The 17,530-nt window shown below is 47.3% G+C and overlaps 1 protein-coding gene across 1 annotated transcript; it reads left to right on the top strand.

Annotated features, from left to right (window-relative positions):
* Positions 1 to 10,923: 10,923 nt before the first annotated feature.
* On the top strand, positions 10,924 to 14,866 carry LOC132387606 (gastrula zinc finger protein XlCGF49.1-like). Its single transcript, XM_059959978.1, has 4 exons — positions 10,924 to 10,943; positions 13,163 to 14,278; positions 14,423 to 14,498; positions 14,778 to 14,866. The coding sequence occupies exons 2-4, from the start codon at positions 13,889 to 13,891 to the stop codon at positions 14,864 to 14,866; spliced, it is 555 nt and encodes a 184-aa protein (XP_059815961.1). The 5' UTR covers positions 10,924 to 10,943; positions 13,163 to 13,888.
* Positions 14,867 to 17,530: the final 2,664 nt, after the last annotated feature.

Below are 17,530 nucleotides of genomic sequence, written 5' to 3' on the forward strand. Positions count from 1 at the left end.
GCCTCAACCCACTGACTGTTGGGAGGCCTGTATATGACTGGTGCCAGTGTCATTTTTACTTTTGCAGTTCCTTACCTCAACCCACAAGATTCAACATCTTCCAATCCTATGTCACATCTTGCTGCTGATTTACCAGCAGAGCCACACCACCCCCTCACCCGACCTTCCTATACCACCAACACATTGTGTAACCTTGGACATTCAAATCCCAACTACAACCATCCTTCCGTCACGTTTCCGTGATGGCCACAACATCATACCTGACAATCGGTAATAGTGCAACAAGATCATCCACCTTATTTTTCATACTCCATGTATTGGGACATAACACTTTGTGTACTGTATCTGCTACCCTTTTTAATCCTGCATCCCTAATGCACTGATACTCACCCTGCTGGCTGCAATTTTGTCCTCGCATCTGTCCGCCCTATCTGAGTCTGACTGCACGCTATCTTTGCATTTTACCATCAATCCTATCCCTTCACACCAGTTCCCGAACCCACCCCCCCCAACAAATTAGTTCAGACCCTCCCCAACAGCTCTATCAAACTTCTCTGTGAGAATATTGTTCTCCCTCGGGTCGAGGTGCGACCCATCCCTTTTGAGCAGTTCGTTCCTCCACCAGAACAGATCCTGATGATCCAAGAACCTGAATCCCTGTCCCCAGCACCATCTTCTCAGCCATGGTTTATCTGTCAATTTATCCTGTTTCTACGCTCACCAGCACGTGGCACAGGCAGCAATCCAGAAATTACAACCCTGGGGGTACTGCTTCTGAGCTTTCTACCAAGCTCTCCAAATTCTATTTTCAGGACCTCTTTGCTTTTACTTCCAATGTCATTGTCCCAAAATTTACCAGGATATCTGGCTCTTTTCCCTCCCTCTCTAAAATGCTGCAGACACGATTCGAGGCATCCCTGACCCTGGCACCCAGGAGGCAACATACCATTCGGGTGTCCTGTTCACATCAATAGATTCTCCTGTCTGTTCCCCTGACGATTCAGTCCCCGATCACGACCACTCCCCTCTTCTGCCTCTAACAACAGTGAGAGTTGCTGATCCGGAAGGGGGAAGACCTGTGTCAGTCAGAGTCTGCACTCACAGGACACATGAAGGACTTGTGTATTTTCCTGACAATCCCTGTCACCACACTGATACCTGCTTTTATTCCCTACAATATTATCATCAGTATTAAATTCCCAGCTCCTCTGGTAGATCCTAACTCATGTCCTGCTGTGTTAGTGCATTTGACTGGGATCAGGACACAGTGGTCCATCTGCCTGTTCCGTGTATTGGTTCTATTGGGACCCTGTGGTGGTGTGTTCAGGGGTCTGACATCTCCAGCTGACCATGTGACAGTGATGCCTCCCAGTCGGTGGGGTTGATGTGAAATAAACTTCAGTTCCCCTTCAGCCCAGTATTATAGACAATCTTTGCCTCAAATTGAAACTAAATTGAGCTTCATAAATAAGGAGAAATGAATCTTTGTAAGTTTTACCTCGATTAATAGCATCAAGTGTTTCTCTAAGCACTGTGTTCAACAAATAGAGGTGATCGAATTTTTCAACCGGTAGGGTCTCATCTGTCACTGACAATTCCTGGTCATCGTCATTAATCCTGTAAATATTAAACTGCTGGTTATAAATTGCTATTCTGAACTATTTTACAAATCCATTCAGGGTTTCAGTAAAGAGCCTGTCCTACCTTCTGTTCCGATGAGCTTCCTTCTGAAATAAATAAAACACAAATCAGATTAGACTTGGACTTTCTGTCCACATCCTGAATTTCATCCAAATCATTACAAGGCGTAGAAAATTCCCAATTTCACAGTCACTCACATACACGGACAATACAGAACCACGGGGTAAATTACAGGGAAAGTTTCTGAATGTCAGACCATTATCGAGAGGATGAAACTTACAGGGAAGACAGGACAGGCTGTGCATTATCATCTGGATATGACGTCAGTCTGATAGGATGGAGGAATTTAAGATCAGTGATGTATGTGATTGTGTGCGGGTGGAGGAAGTACCTCTATTTATGGGGAGACTCGTGGGGTGATGTAATCCCAGATGGATTATGAAAAATTCCACAAGAAATGTAGTGAAGAGGATGTGGAACTCAATGCCACAGGAGTGGTTGAAATGGAACGGCAGAGATTGAATGTAATGGGGAGGCTGAATAAACACGTGAGGGACCAGGGAGTTCAGGGCACTGTTGCTGGTTGTGGTGAGTAGGTGGGTGGAGGATTGTGAAGCAGGGAAACTGATAGAAGATGGACCTAATGGCCTGTTTATGATAGAGAATGGGATATAATCCCATGTGAAATATATCCAAAAAATAAAGAGACAGTGAAAGTTTCCATAATCTGATGGAAACCGGATACGGAGAATAAGTCTAATTGTGTGGGTCACATTCTTTGTTCTCACTGATTGACAGAGAGACCCTCACTCAAACCGGACCAGACACACTCACAGCCTGTGACTGGAACTGGGTGTTAATGGGAGTTTTAGAGGATATTTAATGCGGTAATTAAGGAAACAGTCAGCAGCTCTGTGTTATGATCGGAGTAGATAATTTCAGAGAAGTTTGCATTCAGTCCTGGGATGTACAGAAGTTGTGGAAGTCCAGTTATGGGACAATAGACAATAGGTGCAGGAGTAGGCCATTCGGCCCTTCTAGCCAGCACCATCATTCACTGTGATCATGGCTGACCATACACAATCAGTACCCTGTTCCTGCCCTCTCCCTTGACCCTGCTATCTATAAGAGCTCTATCTAACTCTCTCTTGAAAGCATCCAGAGACTTGGCCTCCACTGCCTTCTGGGGCAGAGCATTCCACATATCCACCACTCTCTGGGTGAAAACGTTTTTCCGCATCACTGTTCTAAATGGGCTACCCCTTATTCTTAAACTGTGGCCTCTAGTTCTGGACTCACCCATCAGCGGGAACATGCTTCCTGCCTCCAGCGTGTCCAATCCCTTAATAATCTTGTTATTATGGGACAACAACAACCCTGAATAGTTGCATCAATTGTCTGGTGAGAAACAGTTTACTGCCATTTGTAAATGCTGTGTGTAGGAGCAACACGTCTGTTTTCTATCTGCATTGTATTCTGTGTTACGTGTTTATTATGGTAACTCGTCACGTGAGTGGGGATGTGGTAAAAGCGAAGGGAAAGAGTTACGTATCTGTACTTTGCTCTGGGCAGTTTTGAGCTGGGGACAGGCGGATGTCATTCTGTTCTTGTCCGCTGTGTTGCAGCTTAATTTACAATGAATTACCCTGAAGTTTCATTGCTTCAAGATTGTGTTTTGCAAATGAAGGACTGAAAGCATATCTTGGACATTTTGAAATGTCATTATTTGAGTGATGGGAGGGTGCATCATGCAGGTATAACAACTTGTGTGAGGTCGCCAGCAGCGGCAATTGATCTGTTACAATTGGCCTCTGTGCTGTGTTTATTTCAAATATACCACTGTTCTTGTAGTGCCCTTTGACAGAAACAAATTGAAATATAATCCCTCACCTTGAGAAATATCACACTGTCTTTTTGATCCATCTGTTCGTTTAACTTAGTGATTTCCTCCTGAACAATCCTTATATTCTCTTGAATAGCAAGAAGATTTTTCTCCATTCGATTGAGAATCCTCTTCTCCTCCTCCCTGAGATCCCTGAGTAAGCACTGCTCTTTCTCAGTGATAATCTGGCGCAGTTCAGCAAACTGGGATGTGACGTGGGACTGAAGGCTGTGAGACTCTTTCTGTTGAATGAAAGGTGAAGATTAATATACAGCATTGCTGTATTCTGTTTCCTTTTGTCATTAAGTTTGGTCTATTAGACTCACATTTTCCTGAAACCTGTCCTCACTTATTGACCCATAAACTCCCATCTGATTCATGCACACCCTTCCCACCTTTACAGGGTTAACGGTAATTAGCCATACATCCGGCATGTCCTTGGGATGTGTCGGAGTCTCTCGTTTTCACAGGGAGAGCATGCAAACTCCACACAGACAGCAGCAGAGGTCAGGATCGAACCCAGGTCACTGGAGCTGCGATACTCTGCGATTCTGCGTTAAATGGAGCAAAACTCGACAGTAATATCAGAAATTCCACTCAGGAAGCCTCACCCGGACTCTGGAAATCTTCTCTTTCTGTTGCTGCTCCTTTTCCTGGAAGTCTGATTTCTTTTTTGTGAGAGAGTCTAAGGAAGATTTTAGCTCATCCTGGAAGTCAGAGAGTGAAGGGAATAGAAACAAAGATGCATCAAAAGAAACAGGTGATCAAACCCGATTATCGCACAAAATGCCGGAGGAACTCAGTGAGTCAGGGAGCATCTATTCAGGGGAAATAAACAGTTGGTGTTTTGGGATGAGACCCTTCATTAGGACTGGGAAGGAATGGATAGAAGCCAGGATAAAAAGGTTGGGGATAAGAACCAGCTGACAGATGACGGATGAGAAAACGTGAGGGGGAATGTGGGGGAGGATGATGAAGTGAGAAACTGCGAGGGGACAGGTGGAAGAGATAAAGGGCTGGAGAAGAAGGAATCTAATACGAGAGGACAATCGATCATGGAAGAAACGGGCCTGAATGGTGACGAGGGAGGAGGTTAGAAGTCAGGTGTAGCACTTGTCCTGCTTGCAGGTGTCAGTGCCAGGAGGGAGATCAGTGGGGAGGAGCGAATGGATCAGGGCGATACAGTACGTAGAGCACGATCCGTATGGAGAGCGGAGAGTTGCGGGTTGAGGAGGTGGGCAGCAGGAGGGATAGATGGTAGAAGTTTAAACTGAATGATCAGTTTATTTTGGAGGCTGATGGTATATATGTATGAGAAAATGAATTGAGTATCAAATTAACGTTCATTTTACCGTGTACATTTTAACAGCTTCTTTAATCAGCATGAATCGGTTTTCTTTGTGTTCCTTCACACCTGCACAGATCAGTGTCTTGTCCGTTTCACAAAACAGCTTCAGTTCTTCCTTATGTTCCTCGCAGTGACATTTACTTCCCTTCCCTTTCGGATTCAGGTTTAGATTTCGAGCTCTTTCAGCCAGATTTCCTAAGGCCCGATTCACCCTGAGGGTGCGGTCAGCAAACACCTCTCTACATTCCGGGCAGGAGTTTCTCTCCTCCCTTTCCCAGCACCGTGTGATACAAGAGCGACAGAAGTTGTGTCCGCACTCCAGTGACACCGGATCGGTGAAGAAATCCAGGCAGATGGGACAAATTACCTCCTCGGTCCAACTCTCGACCTGTCCTTTCGAAGCCATGTTAATTCCCAGCACTTCCTGATTCAGAATGCTTTCACTTTCGGGGAGTTGCTGATCCCCTGCAGTACCGCGATTGTCCACTACGCGCGCTGTAGTCTTAGGGAGTGAACATTATGTTGCTCTCTGTGGAAAGGAATTGTGGTAATTTCCAGATCAGTGAGGGATCAGAAATAGATTAAGCAGATCAGAACTGAATGAAAACTCAGCCATAGACTGCCTAAGCCCTGATATGATAGGAGAAGGGTCGGGCATCCCGTAAAAACCCAGTGTGACAGAAACGTCAAATGAATCTCCACAGGCCTCATCCCTGCGGTCGGAAGGACCTTCCCCTGGAAGACGATTGACGATTGAAGTCGTGTGGTGAGAGGAGAAGCCAGACGCCAATCAATCCCAGGCCCTGGACAGGGGACTCTGACGAGATGCTGCTGGCCGCCTGTGTCCCGGTAGGCGTGATGGGCTAAATTAGAAGCAGAACAGAAATGAAGCCAGAGAGAAGAGCCCGGTTCAGTCTAAGGCAGGACTGAAAGGGGCAAGTTCTGTAAAGAGTGGCAGAAGAGACTGCAGATGCTGGAATCTTGAGTAAGAAACGTGATGACGAGGAACTGAGTGGGTCGGGCAGCAAATGTGGAGAGAAATGTACAATCAACTTTCCAGGTTGGGATCCTTCATCTGGAATGTCTCAACCCAAAATGTCGATTTTCCATTTCCCTCCACAGACGCTGCCTGACGAGCTGTGTAACTCCAGCAGCTCGTTTTTACTTTTCTCCAGGTATAAAGAGAGTCAGGCTGGGGTGTAACATGATGGTTCAGTAAATATTTAAAACAATTATTAAATTAGTTCATACCATGTAATGTAATGTGCTGTAGATTTCTATGTTTCTGTATGAACTCCTCATCTTCTAACAAGGCAAGGATCAGGCATCCTGACTGACCATCAAATTCTCTGATTGTATTCCTGTCTGCATGAGAATGGGCAATTTCTGTCTTTAATCAACCTGTGACTTGACTCAATTTGTTCTTTGGTATTATTTCAGTTCTGGTCATGTCCCACAACACTGCAAAGAGAACTTGTTACTACATGTCTGATCCTGGAGATGTTCTAATTCCTTGGACTCCCTCCCCCCAGCTGATTGACAGTGATGGCAATGGCAATGACATGAAAGTAGTTACTCTCATTGGAGTGTGGCACTTTTGTGATGTGAAAGCCATAACTCAGCTGGCATCGAGGACAAAGCTGTTTTCTCTCCTTCTTTACCCAGAGAGAACTAAATCTGACTGAAGGATTTTTTTTTGCCATACAGCATTAAATGAAATTTTTACTGATTGGAAGGTAGATTTTTCATCCAAGATTAACTCGGAAATATATTTTTGCTTCGAGTTTCTAATCCTTGCATTTATACAGCTGGACCTCGGCAGTGTTTGAGAGAGATATTCGCTCACAATTCCTCGACTGAACCGGGACAACGCTGGCAGAGACACGCATGGCTGCCTCTTTACCCAGAAGGCCGCACGAACGAGAAACCTATCTATCAGGCACCAAAAATCTACGATGCGCATGCGCCGCAGAGATGGCGGCGGCTGCAGCGCTCGTCAGCTGAAAACTTCCCGGGGCTCGGGTACGGATCGGGGGCTGAGAAAGAGGGAACGGACCGGGGCTGTCCTGGAGTGCAGGACCAGTGCGGCAGGATCTCACAGTAATAACCCTTCAATCGTGTCTCAGACACCGGAGATTACTTCCCCCCCTGAGACCCTTCTACCCACGACCGGTCCTTGTGTGCCTCTCGCCTACTGAGCGCATGCGCGATATTCGGGATGACCTGCGACCTCCGCGCATGCGCATGCGAGTAAACAGGAGAAAAACTTAAGATGTGAGAAATCCAAAGCAACAGACGGGAAATGCTGGAGGAAAATCAGAGGGGCCTGCAGCAACTATGGAGAGGAGAGAACAGTCGGCGTTTCAGACCGAGACCCTTCTTCAGGACTGGAACGGAAGGGAGGGAGAAAGAATGTGAGGGGAGGTGAGATAATAGTGTGAACAGAAACGTGGACTGGACAGTTCTTTGTGGGTCTCCAGTACCACTCATCACCACTTCCGGCAGAGAACCACTTGCAGTGCAAACTGGGGTCTGTCTGTGTGGTGAACTACATATACCTGTCTGGACACGCCCCCTGCCGACTGCTCCTGTGGCTTCTCCCACAGACCCCTGGATAAAGGCGATCAAGGCCTGAGCCCGGCCTCTCAGTCTCCAGGATGTAGTATGGTGGTCACTCACTGCTTGTTCCTTCTTCCAATCAATAAAAGCCGATATCTCGCCTTGCGTCTCAGAGTGAGTTATTGATGGTGCATCAGTCTGTCAGGAAGGCAGTAATCTAGGAGTGAGTGAGTTTGTCCACGCCCATCCTTTGCAGGTTGTTGCACTGAAGACGCGACTGGATTGTATTGAAGGCACTGGCGAAATTAAAAAAAAGCGATTCTCACAATACCAATGTGAGTGAGCTCGCTGCAACAGGTAGATTATGTATCCACACCCTCATGAGGTTGGTAGGCAAACTTTAGAGCGTCCAGGATAAGTCAGAACCAGCCTCTCGGTCACCGTCATCACAGGAGATGTGAGGGCAGTTAGTCTGTCGTTATTAAGTTCAGATGGAGTCGCCTTGTTGAGCAAAGGAACCAAACAGGAAGTCTTCCACAGCACCGGTATCTTTTCTCGACTCAGTCTCAGATTGTAAAGGTGAGACAAAGTACCAGAGAGCAGGCTCACACAGGCCTTCAGTGTCCTGGGGCTGATACTGACAGGATCAGCAGATGTAGACTCTCCGGCTGTCTCCTACCCTGACCAGTCACTGTCAGACGGGTCAGCAGATGTAGTCTCTCCGGCTGTCTCCTACCCTGACCAGTCACTGTCAGACGGGTCAGCAGATGTAGTCTCTCCGGCTGTCTCCTACCCTGACCTGCAGTCACTGTCAGACGGGACAGCAGATGTAGTCTCTCCGGCTGTCTCCTACCCTGACCTGCGGTCACTGTCAGACGGGACACTCCAGGCTACTTACATTCTAAGATGGTGCTGCGCTTGTGACAGCTTGTTGCTGCAGCTCCTACGTTTCGCCGTTTTTTTTCTGTGTTCTGTGAGACATTCTGGATTACTGAGTGTCAGGAGTGGACAATCCCATGTGCTGGAGCTTTTGGAAAGCATCTGTTGGATAAGTCACCGACACCCAATGGGATGTACCCCAGGACACTGTGGGAAGTGAGGGAGGAGATTGCTGAGCCTCCGGCGATGATCTTTGCATCATCAATGAGGACGGGAGACGTTTCAGACGATTGGAGGGATGCAGATGCTGTTCCCTTTTCCAAGAAAGAGAGTAGAGATCGCCCAGGAATGTCACAGGCTACAACGGGACATTGATCGGATGCAAAACTGGGCTGAGAAGAGGCAGATGGAGTTCAACCCAGAGAAGTGTGAGGTAGTTCATCTGGTAGGTCAAATATGATAGCAGAACGTAGTATTAATGGTAAGACTCTAGGCAGTGTGGAGGATCAGAGGGATCTTGGGGTCCGGGTTCACAGGACACTCAAAGCTGCTACACAAGTTGTATTTGTGGTAAAGAAGGCACGCGGTGCATGGGTTTAAGAGCTGAGAGGTAATGTTGCACCTATATATGACCCTGGTCAGACCTCACTCTGATTACTCTGCTTATTTCTGGTCGCCTCACTACAGGAAGGATGTGAAAACCATAGAAAGGGTGCAGAGGAGATTTACAAGGATGTTGCCTGGATTGGGGAGCATGCCTTATGAGAATCGGTTGAGTGAACCTGGCTTTTCTCCTTGGAGCGACGGAGGATGAGAGGTGACCTGATGGAGGTGTACAAGATAATGAGAGGCATTGATCATGTGGATAGTCAGAGGCTTTTTCCCAGGGCTGAACTGGCGAGCACGAATGGAGGTATACTGAAGGTGCTTGTAAGTAGATACAGAGGAGATGTCAGTGGCCTGTGTTTTTTACGCAGAGAGTGCTGAGTGCGTGGAATGGGCTGCCGGCGACCGTGGTGGAGGTTGAAACGATAGGGTCTTTTCAGAGACTCCTGGATAGGTACATGGAGCTATGGGCAAGCCGAGGCAGTTCTACGATAAGGACATGTTGGGCTCAGTGTTGTGCTGCAGGTTTTCTTTGCTTCTGTGTTCTGTCATCCACCTGTTGCAGTGAGCTCACTCCCACTGGAATGATGCTGGTGGCATTGTGAGAATCATCACTTTAAATCGCTCTAGTGCCTTCAGTGTAATCTATCCGCGTCTTCTGAGCAAGAAATTGCAAAGAATGGGTGTAGACAAATTCACTCTCTCCTGGATCACTGCCTTCCTGGCAGACAGACCCCAGTTTGTACCGCTCGGTAGTTCTGTGCCTGAAGTGGAGGTGAGTGTCTCTGAAGCCCCACAAGGGACTGTCCTGTCTCCGTTTCCGTTCACACTGTGCGCCTCAGACTTTCAGTACAACTCTGAGTCTGGCCACTTGCAGAAGTTCTCTGATGACTCTGCGGTAGTTGGGTGCATTAGAGATGGGCAGGAGTCGGGGTACAGAGGACTGGTGGACAGGATTGTGGAATAGTGAGGAGGAATCACCTGCTCCTGAATGTGGCCGAAACCAGGGAAATGGTGATTGATTTTAGGAGGAAGAGGACAGTGACGAGTCCTGCACACATTCTGGGAGCAGAGGTCACTGTGGTGGAGGACAATTAGTTGGGTGTTCACCTCGGGTAAAGACATGACTGAAAAACCAACAGAAAGGTTGTTTTCAAGAAGGGGATGAGTAGACTTTGTCTTCTAAGGAAGCCGAGATGCTTGAATGTGTGAGGCAGGTTGGTGCAGATCTTTTACCAGTCTGTTGTAGCGAGTGCAGTCTTCTTTGCTGCTTTCTGTTGGGGGAGCAGCATCGGTGCAAAAAGACAAAGTAAACTCATCAGGAGACATGGATCCATTCTTTGATAAACTTACCGATTATGGACAATCTGTCATATCCTCTCCATCACCTACCCGACAGGCAGCAGATTCCCCATCCCTCTTTCTAACAGACTCACTCATCCCCGCCGTCTCAAGCATAGTTACAGAAATTGTTTCTTACCAACTGCAAGAGTTCATCTTTCTGAGATAGGTGAACACACATCTTAGTTCAATAATCCCTGCATTATTATTTCATGCAATATTATTGCACATTGGTACAGTATTACTGTGTATATTATTATTCTCTACTTTCTTATTAGTAAAGTCTGCACACTGTTAAGTGTATTTCTAAATGTTGCTGCTGTAACGAAATGAATTTCCCACTCAGGATCAATAAAATATTATTATTCTCCAGCCCTTTATCTCTCTGACTCATTAACTTCTCAGCTCTTTACTCTCCCCGTCTCCCGGTTTGCCCTATCACTTCATCTCCCCCCACATACTGACTTTCCAGTCCTGAAGAAGGGTGTGGGTCTGAAACGCCGACTGTTCTCTCCTCTCCATAGTTGCTTTCTGCCCCACTGAGTTCCTCCACGTGTTGCTTTGGATTTCCGCGTCTGCAGATTTTTTAATCCTGTTTAAACCAATGCGCATGCGTGGGCGGCACAGCCAATCGTGAACATTGCGCATGCGCTCAGCAGACGAGAGGCTCTCGGGGATCGGACGCAGGTAGGAGCGGGGCCGCGGGTGGGAGCTTAATCACCGGCGTCTGAACCGCGATTAAAGGAAAATTACCATGAGCTCCGTCCACACTGGTCCCGCACCTCAGGACAATCCCGGTCCTTTCCGTCTCTCTCAGTCCCACGATTTACCCGAGTCACGGGGAGTTTACGGCGGTTGAGAGCTGGCGGCGCCGCCATTTCTCCGGCGCATGCGCATCGCTGGGTCCTTGGATGGCTGATGGACAGGTTTCTCCGCCGTGCTGTCTTCTGGGTAAGGAGGCAGCCATGGTTGACAGGCCAGCGTTGTCCCCATAGAGATTGTCCCTAACGCAGCGACTTCCAGCCATGTAAATCCGAGGATCAGTACCTCGGAACAAAAATATAGTGTCCGGTTACTCTCAGATAAAGAGTCTACCTCCCAGTCGGTGAGAATGTCAATTACTATTGTATAGCATAAAAAAAATCCTCCGGTCAGCTTTAGTTCTCTCTGGGTAAATAACGATATGAAACACCTTTGTCCTCGATGACAGGTGACCTGTAGCTTTCACATCACAAAAGTGCCACACTCCAATGAGAGTAACTACTGCCCACCCCTTCATAGTCATTGGCATTGCCATCGATGGGTTCATCACTGTCACTCAGCTGGGGGGAGGGGATCCCAGTAATTAGAAAATCTCCAGGATCAGACATGTAGTAACAAGTTCACTTTGTCGTGTTGTGGAACATGAACTTGAAATAATACCAAAGGACAGAGACAGACTGAGCCAAGTCATAGGTTGATTGAAGGCAGAAGTAGAGCCCTTTCTCATACAGACAGGAATACAGTCAGAGATTTTGTTGGTCAGTCAGGAGGCTTGATCCATGCCTTGTTAGAAGATGGGGAGTTCACATATAAACACAGAAACATAAGTCTGCAATTCATTACAGGCCCTTCGGATGACAACCTCATGCCGACCATATAACCTACTCTAGAATCTGCCAAGAGTTTCACTACCAAATATCCCTCTATTATTCCCAGCTCCACGTACCTACTGAACAGTGTCTGAAAAGACCCTTATTGTATCCACCTTTACCACCGTCGCTGGCAGTGCATTGCACGTACCTACCGAACAGTGTCTGAAAAGACCCTTATTGTATCCACCTTTTCCACCGTCGCTGGCGGTGCATTCCATGTACCTGCCACTCTCTGTGTGAAAAGAGAGTGAAAAAAAAAGCTTATCTCTGGTATCCCCCTTGTACCTACTTCCAAGCACCTTAAAACTATGCCCCCTCATGTTGGCTCGTTCAGCCCTGGGGAGAAACCTCTGGCTATCCACACGATCAATGCCTCTCATCATCTTATACAACTCTCTCAGGTCACCTCTCATCTTCCATCGCTCCAAAGTTTACTCAGCCTACTCTTGTAAGGCGTGCTCTCCAATCCAAGCAACATCCTTGTCAAACTCCTCTGCACCCTATTTAGAGTGTTTTTTCCTGTTGTGAGGTGATCAGAATTGAACACAGTGCTAAAAGTAGGGCCTAACGAAGGCCTTTTATATCTGTAGTAGTACCTCACCACTTTTGAACTCAGTCCCATGTCTGATGAAGGCCTTCTTAAAAACATTGTCCAGCTGCGTAGCAGCTTTGCATGAACTATTGACATAGATCCCACGATCTCGCTGCTCCTCCAAACTGCCAAGAGTCCTATCATTAATATTGTATTCTGTCTTCAAATTGGACCTACCGAAATGAACCACCAGGTTGAACTCCATCTGCTTCCCACAGTCACCTGTGGTATATCTCAACATGAGATGAACTGGGTGATATTCTGATGCCAGAGCTCACATTGAGAGATGATCTTATAGAAACATGCAAAATTATGATTCAGATAGTTAAGGTAGAGGTAGAAAAGTTGTTTCCACTGGTAGTTGAGAGTAGAACTAGAGGACATCACTTTAACATTCGGGGCATTTGGGATGGAGATGAAGATTTCCCCCAAGAGTTGGGAATCTATAGATTTCTCTGCCCAATGAAGCAGTGGAGGCTACCTCAGTAAATGCATTTGAGACGAGGTTGGATAGATGTTTGCAAAGAAGGGGAATGAAGGGCGATGGGGAAAAGGCAGGTTGGTGGAGACGGGCCAGATGATGTTCTCCTACTCCTTTTCCTTATGTTCTCACCACAGACTAAAATCTCACCTGAAAAACTGTCCTTCACCTATTGATGTCCTTTCAAATATTTTTACAGGTTTGAAATGGCAGAACACTTGTGCATGGGCTGTCTATTTACGGATATATAAGGATTGGCCAAATATTTTCTTTGCAAGACCGACACATCTATTGTCAATCCTTGGAGATGAAGAATTATCCCATCCCAGCTGGAAATGTGTTTTGTGTCTGAAATGAAGTTTTCTGTTGTAACTCAGTGTTATCCACTGGAACCGGGAGCTGAGAACACACCAGCATTTGCTCACTGGAGATCAGTTCTTCAACTGCATTGATTGTAGAAGGGATTCAAACATCTGACTGTCTGAATTGCCAGATGATTGATCGCAGTGAGATATCATTCTCCTTCTCTCAGTGTGGGAAGGGATTCACTCACAGCCTACCCGCAGACACGCCAGTGAGTTCACAGTGGGGAGAGGCCATTCACCTGCTCAGTGTGAGGGAGGGAAACTACCCAGTCATCCAGCCTGAAGATACATCAGGAAGTTCACACCACAGTGAGATGCTACACCTGTTCTGACAGCGGGAAGCAATTCATTCTGTCGTCGGTGCTAAATATACATCTGAAAATTCCCCAGTGAGAAGACAGTAACCTGTTTACATGGTGGGAAGGCATTCACACACTCAACCATGCCACAGTGACACCAGCAAGTTCACACCGGGGAGAGGCCAATCACCTGCTCTGTGTGCGAAAGGATTCACTGAATCATCTCAACTGAATGAACACCAGTGAGTTCACACTGAAAAGATGTCGTTCACCTGCTTAGACTGTGGGAAGGGATTCACTCGTTCATCCACACTACAGAGACACCAGCGAGTTCACACCGGGGAGAGGCCATTCACTTGCTCTGAATGTGGGAAGGGATTCAGTGACTCATCCAAACTTGTGAGGCACTACCGAGTTCACACTGGGGAGAGGCCGTTCATTTGCTCTGAATGTGGAAAAGGATTTGCTCGGTCATCTCAACTGACTGAACATCAGCGAGTTCACACTGGGGAGAAACCGTTCAGCTGCTTTCAATGTGGCAAGGGGTTCACCCAGTCATCTCATCTGAAAGTACATCAGCGAATTCACACTGGGGAGAAACCGTTCAGCTGCACTGAATGTGGGAAGGGATTTACTGATTCATTCTCCCTTGTGAAGCACTGCCGAATTCACACTGGGGAGAAGCCATTCACGTGCTCTGAATGTGGGAAGGGATTCACTGACTCATCCCACCTTGTGAAGCACTGCCGAATTCACACTGGGGAGAAGCCATTCACATGCTCTCAATGTGGGAAGGGATTCACTCAGTCGTCTCATCTGAATGTACATCAGCGAATTCACACTGGGGAGAAGCCGTTCAGCTGCTCCGAATGTAGGAAGGGATTCGCTGATTCATACTCCCTTGTGAAGCACATCCGAATTCACACTGGGGAGAAGCCATTCACGTGCTCTGAATGTGGGAAGGGATTCATTGACTCATCCCACCTTGTGAAGCACTGCCGAATTCACACTGGGGAGAAGCCGTTCACGTGTCGTGAATGTGGGAAAGGATTCACTGCGTCATCCAACCTGGTGAGGCACTGCCGAACTCACACTGGGGAGAAACCGTTCACCTGCTCAGATTGTGGAAAGGGATTCACTCGGTCATCAGGCTTGAAAGTCCATCAGCGAGTTCACACTGGGCGATGCCAGTCACCTGTTCTGATTGTGGGAATGAATTCGCTCAGACATCTCAACTGACTGAACATCAACTGCTCAGACTGTGGGAAGGCATTCACACACTGATCCACACTGCAGAGACAGAGGTGGGTTCACACTGGGGTGAGTGTGATCACCTGCTCAGACTGTGGGAAGGCATTCACACACTGATCCACACTGCAGAGACAGAGGTGGGTTCACACTGGGGTGAGTGTGATCACCTGCTCAGACTGTGGGAAGGCATTCACACACTGATCCACACTGCAGAGACAGTGGTGGGTTCACACTGTGGTGAGGGTGGTCACCTGCTCTGACTGGGATGGGTTTCAATCAGTCATTCATCCTTGTGTCACCGTATCAAGCTTTGACCCAACGTGAATCTGAGAGATCATAAGCTTCAGAGGACGTAATTCACTCAGGTTCACCAATGGAATATTAAAGGCAGTGGTTCAGGGCAGGTTATTTTTGAGCTTTCAGCGGTGGCCACTCCACAGTCAGGATGGATTATCAAGAAAACCTTCATTAGCTGGAGCAAATGGAGCTGTCACTGTTGGAGTGGACAGAGTTGGAGCGGAGACTTTGAGGCTTTAATTCTTTGAGGTTTCAGTGGGGAGAGCAGTCAGTCAAAGAAGGCAAAATCATGATGGATGTAGAATTTTTTTTGCCCCTTCTTTACATTTTCTCAGTTGATACAGTGGAGATGACAGGCGGGGTGGTGGAAAGCTGCTTTCTGGGATGTGGGAAGGCAGAGGACCCTGCTGTGTCCCTGATAACTACACCTGTGAGAAAGGCATCCAGCTTCAGCTCTGAACAATCCACATTACGGAGTTGCAGCTGGAACTGGATGAACTCCAGATCATTCAGGAGGCTGAAGGGGTGATAGGTAGGACATTTGAGAGGTATTTGCACCCAAGGTGCACGGCACAGGGAACTGGGTGACAGTGAGGAAGAAACTGGACTCTCTGTTTCCCCCTGTGCCCATCCCTCTGAACAACACAGGTATCACTTTAGGTACAGTCGGGGATGGTGGGATGACATGGCAAAGAAAAGTCACAGCAATAGGGTCTCTGGCACTGAGCATGGCTCTGAGACTGAGAAGGGCAGGGAGGAGAAGAGGTGAGCTGTGTTGTTACGTGGCTTGTTAGCTCAGGGAACTGACAGGATGTTCTGTAGGTGAGAATGAAATTCCAGGATGAATGAAATGAGAATGAAATTCCCTCCTGCATGCTGGCATCTGGGTCATCTCAGGTTGAGTGCTCAGCATTCCCCAGGAGGGTGAACAGTGAAGGTCGTGGTCCATGTGGGTAACAATGATATGGGCTGGTAGAGTAACAAGGTTAAGTTAAGGGAGTTCAGGGAGTGAGGTGCTAATTGAAAGGACAGCTCCTCCAGGCCTGTGATCTCAGGACTGCTGTCCGTGTGATGTGGCAGGGATCAGAAGATTATACAGTTTAACATGTGGCTAAAGAGTTGGTGCAGGAGGGAGGGGATAAGATTTTTGGATCATTTGAGCTTGTGAGGATTGCTGTGTACAGAGGAGTGAGAGTGTGTAGGTAGGGACAGCACATCACTAACGGAATGTGACTGGGCACACAGGTCTCTCTGTCTCTCTCACAAACACATCAGTGGAGTGGGGAGGGAGGGGAGTGAGAAGGGGAAGGGGAATGAGGAGGATGGAGTTCGGACTCCTTCACAAAGTCCCACACTCACCCAACCCTCCCCTCTGGAATTGGTCCCATTCCCTCCCCAAGATTGGGGGTGAGCATTGAGTCACCTTGCCAACAAGAAAAGGAATTGTTCGATAACATCTGCTTAACACATTTTGATAATAAATTTACATTGAACTTGAACATTGAAATTACTGTTGGTAAAACATGTACTGATGGGAAATGGTCTCAGTGAAGGTCCGAGAGTGGAAAACGAACCGGTGTTCAGCCCCCCCTGCTCCGTGCCAGACAAGAGCCCCTAAATGAGTCTGCCCGTGTGTCTTTTATTTCCCTTCTCAACCCCATTCCCTGCCCTCTCCCCATGACCTTTGATGCCTTTACTGATCAAGCACTGATCAACCTCTGCTTTAAATAATCACTTGGCAACTGTGCCGTCAGTGGCAATAAATTCCACAGGCCCCTCATCTACCTAAATGCATGCTGTCTGGTATTAGGTATTTTGACCCGAAGATTTAAAATGGCAGCTATCTACTCTATCTATATCTCTTTTAATCTTATCAAGCCGTGTCAGGGCACCCTGAGCCTCCTCCACGTCAAAGAAGCAGCCCAAGTTTGTCCGAACTCTCCTTACACAGTAGCTCATGCCTCTAATCCAGACAACATCCTGGTGAACCTCTTCTGCAAACTCTCTAAATGCTTGATCTCTGCTATTGGACATTTGGACGCAGAAGGTTAAAAGTGGCAGCTCTCTACTCTGTCTATACCTCTGGTAATCTGATCAAGCTCTCTCAGCTCATCCTGAGCCGCCTTCACAGCAGAGAAAACAGCCCAAGTTTGTCCGAACTCTCCTTACACAGCAGCTCATGCCTCTAATCCAGACAACATCCTGGTGAACCTCTGCATTGCTGTCCTAAACCCAGCGGAGTAATAGGCTTTAAGTAAATAAATGGTGCGTTGTTGATTAATAAGAGTGTCAAAGGTGACGGGGCAAAGGCAGCAGAATGGGGTTTAGAGGGATAATCCAATAGTCGTGATCGAA

The sequence above is a fragment of the Hypanus sabinus genome, unplaced genomic scaffold, assembly GCF_030144855.1.
Source record: "Hypanus sabinus isolate sHypSab1 unplaced genomic scaffold, sHypSab1.hap1 scaffold_2026, whole genome shotgun sequence".
Classification (NCBI taxonomy): domain Eukaryota; kingdom Metazoa; phylum Chordata; class Chondrichthyes; order Myliobatiformes; family Dasyatidae; genus Hypanus; species Hypanus sabinus.